The sequence below is a fragment of the Sparus aurata genome, chromosome 5, assembly GCF_900880675.1.
Source record: "Sparus aurata chromosome 5, fSpaAur1.1, whole genome shotgun sequence".
In the NCBI taxonomy this organism is placed as follows: domain Eukaryota; kingdom Metazoa; phylum Chordata; class Actinopteri; order Spariformes; family Sparidae; genus Sparus; species Sparus aurata.
The window spans coordinates 17,848,742-17,860,321 of record NC_044191.1 but is presented as its reverse complement, the minus strand read 5'-3'; the positions used below and the strand labels follow the sequence as shown (position 1 = coordinate 17,860,321).

Here is an 11,580-nt window from a genome sequence, read left to right as displayed (position 1 = left end):
CTTTTACTTTGGTAGTAATAACAAATAATTACATATTCTTTTAGAAGTCCTGCATTCAAAGTGTTACATTTTTATGCTTTTGAACTTTTAAGTATCAAATAAAAAAGTACTAATTATGCAGAATGATACATTTCAGATTCTTACACAAATGTGTCATTGCTTTCATGTTGCAGTAGGTAAAGATGGAGGTTATTTAGTTACTTTATATACTGTTAACTTTTGAATTTACTAGTCACAATCAATTATGTCTTTACTTACTTTTACTTTTATTGCTTTGATGTAAAGCACTTTGGGTACCGTCTGGCTATTGTAAAGGGCTATACAAATAAAATTTGATTTGATTTTGGTTTGATGTCTTTCCTTTATGAAAATATGTAATGTATAATAATCTGCAAATTAAGTCAAGTAAATTCAGTGGATTAAAAAGTACATGTGCCTCTGCATGATGTACTCCTGCATGTGTGTAATTAAAGAATGCTGTTTTATATATTCGTAGTTTTGCTTTAGTTTAAAACCCAGAACTAATTCTGTGTTTCACCAAATCCTGTACATTAAAATTCAATATACAGCACACCTGTTGTCTTGTGCTCCAATAAAACAAAAACACACAAATCCAGGTTTCCTTTTTATTTTACCTTTTTACAACTATGCACATTAAGTTCATTTTAACACAATTAATTCAGAAATGGATCTGCAGTTTGCATATTAAGAACATTCAAACTGGCAGCTCACCAGTTCTTAACATTTTCATTCCTTTTACCCCAAAGAGAACGACAGGCGATAAGCGATCGATTCCTTGCTGCCAGACGGATCCTTCATCAGCTACACGCAGAGACCAAGATACCACAGATCTCAACCTGATCACATGGTTTCTGTTACAAGTTTAAACAGAAACTACTGAACCTAGAAGAAAATCAAAAGGAGCAGGTTTTTTTCTAGGGAAACAACATGTCTGCCCTTAAACGTAATTTAAATTATATTTTACTTTTACTTTCGATTGTTTCTCTTTTCAGTTGTGCCCTTTTAAAATTGAGAACTAGAACTGACAAATTTATGAGAGAAAATTGAAAGTTGACTTATGAGTTGTTTTTTTCACAATTACGATACAATTGGAAGTCCTTTTTGGAGCCTACGATCTTTGGTTGAGAACCACAGAAGCTGACTGTGTTAGTCTAGAGTTTTACACAAAACAATATATAGTACTGTATGTGAAATACGAGCAGCTCCAGAATTACATTATTTGGTCACGATGGGGACAGCAAAATATTTCTGTTGAACAATTTTTTAAGTTTTGTGACACCAATTAAAGGCCTGGAAATGTTTTCCAGAGATATTTAACTATTAAAAAGGGGAAAATATATTTTCATCTCCCCAAAATGTGAAAAAGTGATTTTGCTGTCTTGGTCAAGTATGTTTCAACATGATATAGTTGCAGTTACCACACTTAACCAGCAGAGGTTAGTAAAACACTCTTAAATAAGGAGCAGACTTGATGGTTCCTTCACAAAGCAGCTTGATCATTAAATGGATATTCAGATATATGACAACAGTATCTTCATGTGTGTAATCTGTTTCTCTACATAAATGTCTACAGTTAACTTGTTCATACACATCAGCAGGTTTATACTCATAGTATGGCAGGAAATCAATCTGGGCAGTAATAACCGTTCTCAAACTGAAATAGCCACAACAGAATCAGGACTTCTTGCCTCCTGATGCTGCGGGTCACTGTCTTTCTGGGGATTTCACTGTTCAGTCACTTTGAGGCTGAACGTGTTTGATGTTCTGTGGTCTCCTTCGTGCCTGACTCACTTGCGGCCCTCGTGGTTGAGCGACGCCCTCTCCACGCGTCTGTACCAGTTTTTGACCTTGGAGTTTGCCATCATGTCGTCAAACGACTGCAGGCCCTCCATCACTCTGAGGACGCCATACACTGCCTGTAGACGGAGGAAAAACAGAGGAAATGTTGACCCCAAAAAACAATCTGAAATTGCTTAAACAGTGAGGTGAGATTGTAAAAGGCTACAGTGTTCATTATACACAACAATATTTTAGAGGAAAATCCAGCGGGGTTGAGAAATGTCAGGTTTATTCTCTGGAGACCGGCCATTATAGGGCATCTTAGAATCTGTTTGCCATCATGGAGCAATAAGATGTTCAAAGATGTCAATTTACGCTCTAATTTCCAATATTCTGACAGTTTATAAACTAATAATGACACAATTCAAACACCTTGTACACCAACATGCAAAACTGTCACGATGCCAATATGTTAACATAGCTGCTTGTTACCCATGATCACAGTAATGCTAACATTTAGTATGCTAACTTTTTAGCCTGTTGCTAACATGCTTAAAGTTTGCACGTTAACATACAGTACTTACTTTTAGATGTTGACTGTGATCACAGTTATACTTAAATTTAGTACATTAAGTTGTTAGCCTCTATTAGCATGGCAACATACCTCCTGAACATTGTTGACATACCTGACTAACAGATGTTGGCATGCAAACAGTCAGCATGTTCAGCAGCTAAATCAATTAACTCTTCTCCATGTTAAATGTATATCACCTTAATTCATAAACATGTTAGATTTTAGCAAATAATTAAGCACATTCTTTGTTAGCATGTCAACATTAGTAGAATTAATATGCTAACCTTTATAGTGTTAGTAAAATATGCAAACTTTAAGCATTTAGTGGTGTTTTTTTTAATCAGAGTTTGTTTTACTGTAAAAAGCTTTAAACAATATAAAAGTGAAATAAATTGTTGTGTTGCTTTTATCTCTTATTAGTTTTAGCGCAACTCTGTCATGAACTAAAGGGGCCTCCTCAGGGGCCCGAGTTTCCATGACCACATTTTCTGGAAATCCATCTTTATGGATCTTAAATCTATCATTAATTGTGTATTTCCTCACCAGGTCTGCCAGGTTGGGTTGATCTCCACCCATGAACTTCCTCTTCTTGCCGATGGCTGCCACCCACTCATTGACAGCTTTGTAGAGATCCTGCCTGACATCGTCCTGCAGTTTGTGTCTGTTGTGTCAAAAAAGGAGAATAATGAACACTTGGATATTCAAACACTGACTTACAAAGAAGAAAAATCTGCAAGGTTGAACCCATTAAGCAACTACAAGAAACATTTCCATATAGGAGAGATGCAGTTCGTCCATCTTTGAAAATTAAGCTGGACTGATGATTCTTGTAAGATATATCTTTATGTGTAACTCACCGACTTTTCAGTCTTTTGGAGATGAGATACATGGCCGCTGCTCCAACATACTTAGCAAAGAAACCTTCGTAAGTACCAAACTTGCCCTCGCGTACGATGTAGTCGAAGGCGGCCATGGCCTCGCTGGGGGTTCGGTACACGTTGGGAGATATAAGATGCACAAGCCAGTCATCGGCCCACTCTCGCCACTTCCTCTCCTCTCTGACAGCATGAAAAGAAAACACTTTTACAATTGACATCATAGTAGTAACAAGACTTAAATGTCTTTTTAATAGTACAACTGTTCTGTAGGCTCACCAAAATTTGGCCAAACAGAATCAGACAGATATTAGACAGATATTACTTAATATAAGATATTGTCTGTATTGATACTTATATAAACAATTCCCTATGACATCGAGTTGTAACTGAAGCCATTGGATGACAGCCAAGCCACTGAGTGCAACCTTTCATAATAAGAATCTACTGATGGTTCTGGGCAATGAAATTGATATCTAGTGGTTTGTGTGTGAGCAGCAGGTCTAGACTTACTTCTGCATTCCCTTCTCGGGGTAAACCACCGCGGCCTCGGCCTCGCTCAGCATCAACCAGTACTTGTTGGAGTACTCTGTCACCTCCTTCCCACTGCTGTTCACCGACTTCAACTCCGGGTAGCAGCGAAGGATGTCAGTGACACTTTTGTCACTGGATGACAAAGGTTCACATGTTAAGGGTCAGTGCTTCCAAATGACTAAAATACACAGTACAATGTATTCCCTCTCTTTTCTCTAGTGGTATCAATCCATGCAGATAGTGTTGGTTATTTGCAATTATAGATGGTGCAGCTTAACTCTCCAGAATACCAGGGACTTATTTAAAGACACATTTCTGTTTGTTTTAATAATTGTTGGATGCTTTGAACAAAATTGGAAATGTAGTCGTCCCTATTTTTTGGGGTGGAAGAAATTTAACAAAACCCAACCAAATGAAACCTAATCTATTATGAAACCCTATCTATATATCAGAAGCTATTGTAATAAATAAATCTATTCATGACTTAAATTGTATAAAGCTGTATGTAACTAGGAGCATTTTGCATGTTCTCCTGCCCAGGATAACTTTTATCGAGAGAAAAAAGAGAAAACATATTTTCAAATCACATGATGGAAGTAACTTACTTGCAGATTAAATATGTCTTGAGGCTGCTGATGATGACGGACGAGTCATTTAGTTGCTGTAGATGAGCAAAAAAAAAAAAAAGACACGAAAGGTTTTTGTTTGAAAATGACTGCAGATTTGTGGTACAACATTAACAGTACAACAAGTTCTTATTCGACTGGGAAAGCCTTAAAGCAGCTCTCTGGTGTTGTCTCGCATTTTTGGTTTCCAAATCAAAGTGATAGAGAAAGATTTTTTTATTCCACTTTAAACCAAGTCTGACAAATGAATATTGGAGTTGCAGAAGACAGACGGTCTTTCCAGAAGTGTCAGGTTTGGTAGTGGAAATGCCAGAAATAGTAAAATAACACTCCACTAAATGCAAGTGATTATACTTTGTAAACTCTATCTGGCGTTAAGAAAGAGACCCCATAGTTCTCCTCTTGAGATTTAACCGTCTTACCACATCGCTATCCACCATCAGGATGGGAACCTTTCTGTAGGTCGACCACTTGATCTCCTGCCTCATCACCGGGTTCACCTCCACGATCTCATACGGCAGCCCATGGTAGTCCAGAAACGCTCGCACCTTGCTGCAGAAGGGGCAAGTCTTGTACTGGTATAGAGTCAACTTCAGATCTCCTCCTGACACCTGAAAGGAAACAGATGTGGAAAGAGGAACGGCCATTATAGCTCATCTCATAGAGGCTGATTCTTGCATTAAATATCTTCCAGTTTTTTCAGATTTATACTAGATTTCCAAAATTACTGCCACAAAAAAAAACATTTCATCAAAGTGTGACTGATGTTGATGTTAAGGACATGCCATTCAAAGTGTACTCTGTGGAATAATGGATCAATATGCTGCTATAACAGCAAGTGCTAACACTAGCAAAATGCCTGATAAGCAGCAAAACTGCATCACATAAATCCATATATTATGTTTGAAGCCATTAAGAAACAATCACCATTAGAGGACTGTAGATTAGGGAACTGAAATTAGGCTGGTTTTGGTTAACCACATCTAATAATTACTACCCGGGTTCAATGATTCTGTAATTACTCTTGCTGTCTTTATCATGCACTTCCATTTAACTTGAATTTTGTCAAGCATCTTTACAAAATGTAGGCTCTACAACAGGGTCATGAGGGTCAGAACGACGCTAGTCTTCACAATATTTGTTTGTATTAGTCAAGCAAAGTTGATTCAACGCAGGCTGATCAACACAGCTTACTGATAATTATTGATGTTAACAGATGTTGGAACTAGGGGTCGACATATGTGGCTTTTTCAGGGTTGATACCAGTTATTAGAAATCACGGAGACTGATATAAACAATATTTGGGACTGATATTCATTTGTCGAACAGCCAATGCCGAATGATGTTCTTAAATACAAATTTGAGGTACTTTAATTGAGTATTTCCATTTTCGGCTACTGTATTCTTCCTCTCTACTACATATTTTTTATGATAAATATAGTAACTAGTTCCTTTTATGTTATTGTCATTTAAAATTTCCTTAATCTTACGTGTATGCAGCTTGTTTTCTAGTATAAAACTTGACAAGTTCAATAAAATCAATAAGTTTTGCTCTTCAAATGTAGTGGATTAGAAGTAACAACTTAGACACATAAAAATGTAAATTAAGAACTACAGTTACAAGTGGCTGTAAGGTGCACTGAAGTACAGTACGTTATTTGAGTGCACATACTCAATTACTCCAGGGCGTCCAGGTGACCCTGTCTGCAGACATGTGAAGTTAGATAACTGCTGTCAATGGAAAACTGCCACCAGAGACCGCCGGGACACCGCGGACCGGGCTGACTGTGTGGCCGAATAAAGGTCACAGTGAACGGACTCACCTTGCTCTCTTCCTCGGCCAGGTGCTGCTGGACACTGTACTTCACAGTCTGATATAAACCCACACCTCCACCGAGCAGAAAGGCACAGCCGAGCACCCTGCCTCCTCCTCCCCGCAGAGAGGACAGCAGTTTGGAGCGGACCCCGGTCCCGCCGGTACCGTACGCCCTCCTTGACCCGTGTGCGCCGACATTGCCCACCAAGTAGGAGACGGTACCGGACCGGCGGGCGGCCGGAGACTCCAAAATATTCCAGCCGACCTTACAAAGCGTTCTGGCGCAGGCGGCCGCCATGTTGGTTTTACATAAAGTCCCAAGATGCACCGCGAGCGATGAGGTCACTGGGATATGTTACCCTGAGTAGAGCCTGTCAGGCTGCGCGGGGCCACAGGGCCGAGCAAACTAATAACTCCAGCAAGGCATTAGTCAGGATACGATACCGGTCATAGGTACTGTATGTAAACTAACTGCCCTTTAATAAAAAAAAAAAAAAAAAAAAATAATCTATTTAGTTCTAATTATCTATCTTATTACTTTTCTCTATTTATCTGTACCTGTTTGTGCACGTCACCTGAGTTTTATTTCTGTGGCTCAATAAAGCATCACTTATCTTTTGTGGTTTCTGTCAAATCTGTCCTTATTCTCTTGTTGAATGAGAACTGAAGGGAGTCTTTTCTCAGCCATGTCTCCCTTGTGTTCCTGGTGGATCCCGAGGCACTCACAAGCCAGATGGGATGTGTCATCAATCCAGTTTGTCCAACTTCTTCCCTGGGGTCTCCTCCCTGTTGATCATGTCCAGAAAACCTCCAGAGGGGGTAACCCATCTAATTTAGACACCCAACAACCACAACTGGCTCCCACAACAATCATCATTTATCATTTATAAACTGTGCATTATAAAGGGTAGTGGTTGGGCCAATTTTCAGCATTTTTCCAACTATCAAGTATTAGCTTATATTATATATTACAATTAAACATTTTTTCATACACTTCTTCTGGCCCTTTCAACCTCACCTCATGGTCTTCATCCCCATTATTGTCATGTAGATAGCTCATGTGACAAAAATAAAATAAAATCACATGAATTTTATTTACATAGCCCAAAATCAGACACATTGCTTCAGTTGGCTTTACAATCTGTATCCTCTGTCCTTAGACCCTTGATTCCAGTGAGGAAAATCTTGTCATATCGAAAAAAGAAAAATCCCTCAGAAGCCAAATGAGCCTCAGAAGAGGGATCCCTCTCCCAGGATGTACAGACATGCAATAGATGCCGCATGTACAGTGATTGCTTTTATAAATGGAATCATGGTCAATATCATTTGGATTTTTTTGACGCAAGAATTATTAAAAAAAACCTCTTTAATGTCAAAGTGAACACAGATTTCTACAAAGTAATGTCAATTTATTGAACATATATAGTAAAATAAGTGGTTGCATAAGTATTATTCACCCACTTCAAGTCAGTATTTAGTAGATGCATCATTGGCTGCCATCACAGCACTGAGTTCTTGTGGAATGGTCTCAATCAGGCTTGCACATCTAGATGCTGCAATTTTACACCAGTCTTCTTTGCAAACTGCTCCAGCTCTGCCAGCTCTTGCATTTATATATGCCGGATATAAGCAAACTGTATGAAGATTGCTGGCTGTTAAAATGCTATCTTAAATGTCAATGATTGTAATTACAATATTGGTATGAATTTACTATAGCCGTTATAAGAAATGAAAGAAAGAGATGTTTAATGAATAAAAAAGGCTATGAAAATATGAACACTGTTCCAAATAATTATAAATATGTGTTAAAATATATCTGGAGTCTGTTGTTCAGGAGCGTCTGTGTCGCCCCTGCGTCGTTTTACGCGTGGTGCGTTCAGGAGCGTCGTTGTTCTGAGACGCTCTGATTTTCTCCGACCGCAGCAGCAGCAGCAGCAGCGTCTTGTCTCGGTGAAAGCGGAGATTCCCCTCATCAGCCAGCAGCAGCAGCAGCAGCAGCATCCATTTAAGCATCAGTGTTACAGTGGTCGAATCACCACATCTTCCCCGGGACTGACCACTCCTCATTGGGATGTCGGCGTCGTGCAACGGCGGGGACTGGAGAGCCGATGCTCGGGAAGACCTCTCCGCTGTGTTTTTTCGAGCGTGACTGGAAGGGCGCGGGGCGGCGATGGATGAAGGCAGGGGGAGACAAATAAAATTGTGATAATCGCTGGATTTAGCTGGCTAACGCTAGCACGCTAACGTTAGCTAGCCCTCAGTCAGCTCGCAGTGGGTTGTTTTTTTTTCTCCCTCCCCCGTTCACTGACCGACGTGGTGTTTAGAAAAAAAAACAAAAAAACACTCCTTAATGCTTTTTTATATTGATGTCGAGACATGCTGGAGCCACTGAGGACATTTCTCTCAAGGATGAAGCACCGTAGCTGTGTACTAGCCTTCCAGCGTTAACGTTCGTTAGCTAACCGTTATTTTTTTTTTTTTTATCATTCGTTATTTCTTTTTTTCTTTCTCCGTGAAGAACGAGATGCTGGCTGAGGAGGAGTGTGTCTAACGGTGAACCTGAACTCGCATGGATACACACTCCATGAAGGTCATGATACTGAGAGAATGATCATGCTGGAAAAACAGGTAAGGAAAGAATATCAGCTCAGAGGGTTCATATTCTAAAGCACACCTGAGTTCATTTGCATAGTGGTGGTGATTAGGCGTTAATTAGAGGTCTTCCACGGCTCGTGTCTGAGCAAAATTGTCGCGCATCAGTGTGGATTTGTGCGGTGATTCTTCAGGTGATCAATATTTTTTTTCTATTGATGACCCTGCTGCACATATTTCCCTTCATTATAACCTTCCTACCATCGCTCTCTCTCTCTCTCTCTCTCTCTCTCTCTCTCTCTCTCTCTATCTGCCCTGCTTAAAGCCAACCTCTCTCTCTCACTGTCTCTGGAGCTGCTGTTTGTTTTGTTTAGGCATTTAAACCTGTGGAGATTAGCTCTGTATTATGCCTTATTAGGTATGAAATAACAGCCTCATGAATCTGTGTTTATGACACCATAATATAATAAACTTTATTTATATAGCACCTTTTTAAATAACAACAGTTTGCAAAGTGCTTTGGCAAACAGGTAAAAGCAGCACCCTCAGGAAGACAGTATTAAAAAAAGAAACACCGGAGAGTCGAGCCAAACGCGAGGAAGCCTATTCCAAGACAAGAAGGCAGAACTGAACGTGTAAAAACACGAAAAGCAATGTGAGTCATTTCAAGTAAAAGGATTAAAAGCCAGAAAACAGGCACACATCATGTAAAAAAGAGAGAGCAAGGAAATGTAATGCCAAAATAAAAGAATAAAATCAACGAAGGACGATAAGAGGACGACATCACACAGGAATTAAGAACAGGCAAAAATATTAAGAGCAGTATGAAGAATAAAGACAATAAATAGATTAAAAATAAACACAAAAGCAGTTAAGGATGGAATAAAGAGATAGAAAGATAAAAAAAAATCAGTTGAAAAGGGTGACTTCACAATCAAGTCTATAAAAATGGGTTTTAAGAATTGATTTAAAGGAAGTTACTGTTTCTGCGAGCCTGTTATCCACAGGTATGTCGTTCCAAAGCCAAGGGGCCCTGACCGCACCGCTATTGTCTGTTGTCATTATGAGGCTGCCAGTCTTTTTATACGTTAATTAATCTGTTAGGCATTTTTTCTGATTTATTAGCTGTTAAGCTGATAGAATGTCAGGAAATACTGCTCATCACAAGTCTTCAGAGCCCAAGGTGACAGCTTCAGAGAAAAGAAAAAACATCATCAAATTTCTGTCTCGAAACCAACATGAGAGGATTTGTCCTTTTTGACTAAATACATTTCCAAGAATTGTATTATTTTTCGTCAGTGCATTTACTGTGTTGTACTAGGGCTGAGCAATATCTAAAAATTACATTGTTATCGTGATATGAGGCTATACATGGTCTAGATTTTGGATATTGTGATAAAAGTGTTGTATTTTCCTGGTTTTGAAGGCTACATCACAGTAAAGTGACGCATTTTCTGAATTTACCACATCCCAACAATATCGTTACAATAAAGGTATCCAGGTATTTGGTAAAAAATATTATGATATATGATTTAGTGGCCCAGTCCTTAAATTCATGAAGTAAATTGGGGAGATTTGAAAATATTGAGGTATAGATTGCGCTACATTATTTGATATCGCCTCAGTCTTACCTTTACTCTGATTGTTATACCTGTACTGTAATGTTTTGCTTGTTTGTCCTTTAACATTTTTGTGAGACAAACACAGTATTATTAAATCCAGAGTAGATTTGAAGGTGTTATAGCCACACATTCAAGAAACCGAAAAGAGATCTATTCAGTTGGAAACCAATCTGTGCAAGAGGAATAGCTTTCAAGGTAATCAGTGTTGAATCAATTGAGTAATTGGTCAGAAAATAAACTGATGACAGTTTGAAGGCTGCACATGAGTCATTTTTTAAACTGTAATTTATAATTACAATTTTATGAAATAAAAACATTGTAGCAATTTACATGTATTAATCACCATTTTATTGGCCATATGTGAGCAGTTTGTAATGTGACGTGAAAAATAAGACCCTCCTTGTCTCTTTCAGTTGCCTATGCAAGCCTGTTGAGGATGTGTTTAAGTTGCTTAATGCTGCTGGACTGTGAATTTCTTTGTGAAGGACTCTCCGCTCTGCTGACAGAGTGCAACAGTAGCTAACGTTAGTTTAGAAATGGAGTCTGCTAACATACACTAATGACCAGAAGGACAGAAATTCTGCACAGCCCTTTTAAAAAATATCTAGGATATGTGAAAAATTGGTGAAAAATGCTGACCACAAGTTCCCACGCTCCAAGGTGATGTCCTATTGTCTAGTTATCTTCTACGAACAATCCAGAAAGGACAAAAAGCTGAAAATCATCACATTTGAGAGCGTGGAATAAGAGAATTTACCATTTATGCTCCACATTAATCTATTGCAATGGTTGTCGATTAATTTTCTGTCGATTTATGAATGCATTAATCAGCTAATCCTATCAAGACTAAAGTCATTGAGTATTTGAGTCAATAAAAAAAAACCCACATCTGCTGCTTTTCAGTGTTTTAATATCAGCACAACTTGAATATATTTGGTGTTTATAAGTAGTAGTGTGGACAGATCCAAATTTGTTTTGTGATGACTATTGTCTAATTTCTGTGGACTTGAGTGATTTCTTGACCATGGAAATACCAACCTTGAATATGGAAAACCAGTATAAAGTCAGTGTATTATAGTAGTATGTAATATATTCATTGGAACATTTAGTGTAAGTAATGGGAATGTCAACGGACTTATGC

General features: G+C 38.6%; 2 protein-coding genes across 2 annotated transcripts in view; one reads left to right on the top strand and one right to left on the bottom strand.

The window, feature by feature from the left end:
• Positions 1–612: 612 nt before the first annotated feature.
• ptgesl (prostaglandin E synthase 2-like) lies at positions 613–6,547 on the bottom strand. Its single transcript, XM_030417040.1, has 7 exons — positions 6,233–6,547; positions 4,832–5,020; positions 4,389–4,444; positions 3,763–3,915; positions 3,232–3,432; positions 2,918–3,035; positions 613–1,937 (listed from the first exon to the last, which is right to left on the bottom strand). Exons 1-7 carry the CDS (start codon positions 6,521–6,523, stop codon positions 1,809–1,811), a joined length of 1,137 nt encoding a protein of 378 aa, XP_030272900.1. The 5' UTR covers positions 6,524–6,547; the 3' UTR covers positions 613–1,808.
• Positions 6,548–8,154: 1,607 nt separating this feature from the next.
• LOC115581702 (ral guanine nucleotide dissociation stimulator-like) overlaps positions 8,155–11,580 on the top strand; it is a 58,755-nt gene continuing 55,329 nt past the window's right edge. Inside the window, exon 1 of the mRNA XM_030417003.1 lies at positions 8,155–8,853. Within this exon, the coding sequence (XP_030272863.1) occupies positions 8,833–8,853 (21 nt within the window). The 5' untranslated portion in view covers positions 8,155–8,832. The remainder of the gene's footprint in view (positions 8,854–11,580) is intronic.

What these genes read in the sequence shown, in the direction of transcription:
- ptgesl (XM_030417040.1), bottom strand. Translation starts at nt 6,523, where the DNA reads ATGGCGGCCGCCTGCGCCAGAACGCTTTGTAAGGTCGGCTGGAATATT. An exon ending in AAGACATATTTAATCTGCAA is followed by an intron (nt 3,916 to 4,388) that starts GTAAGTTACTTC and finishes TTTGTCATCCAG; the next exon opens with TGACAAAAGTGTCACTGACA. An exon ending in CCCGAGAAGGGAATGCAGAA is followed by an intron (nt 3,433 to 3,762) that starts GTAAGTCTAGAC and finishes TCATGCTGTCAG; the next exon opens with AGAGGAGAGGAAGTGGCGAG.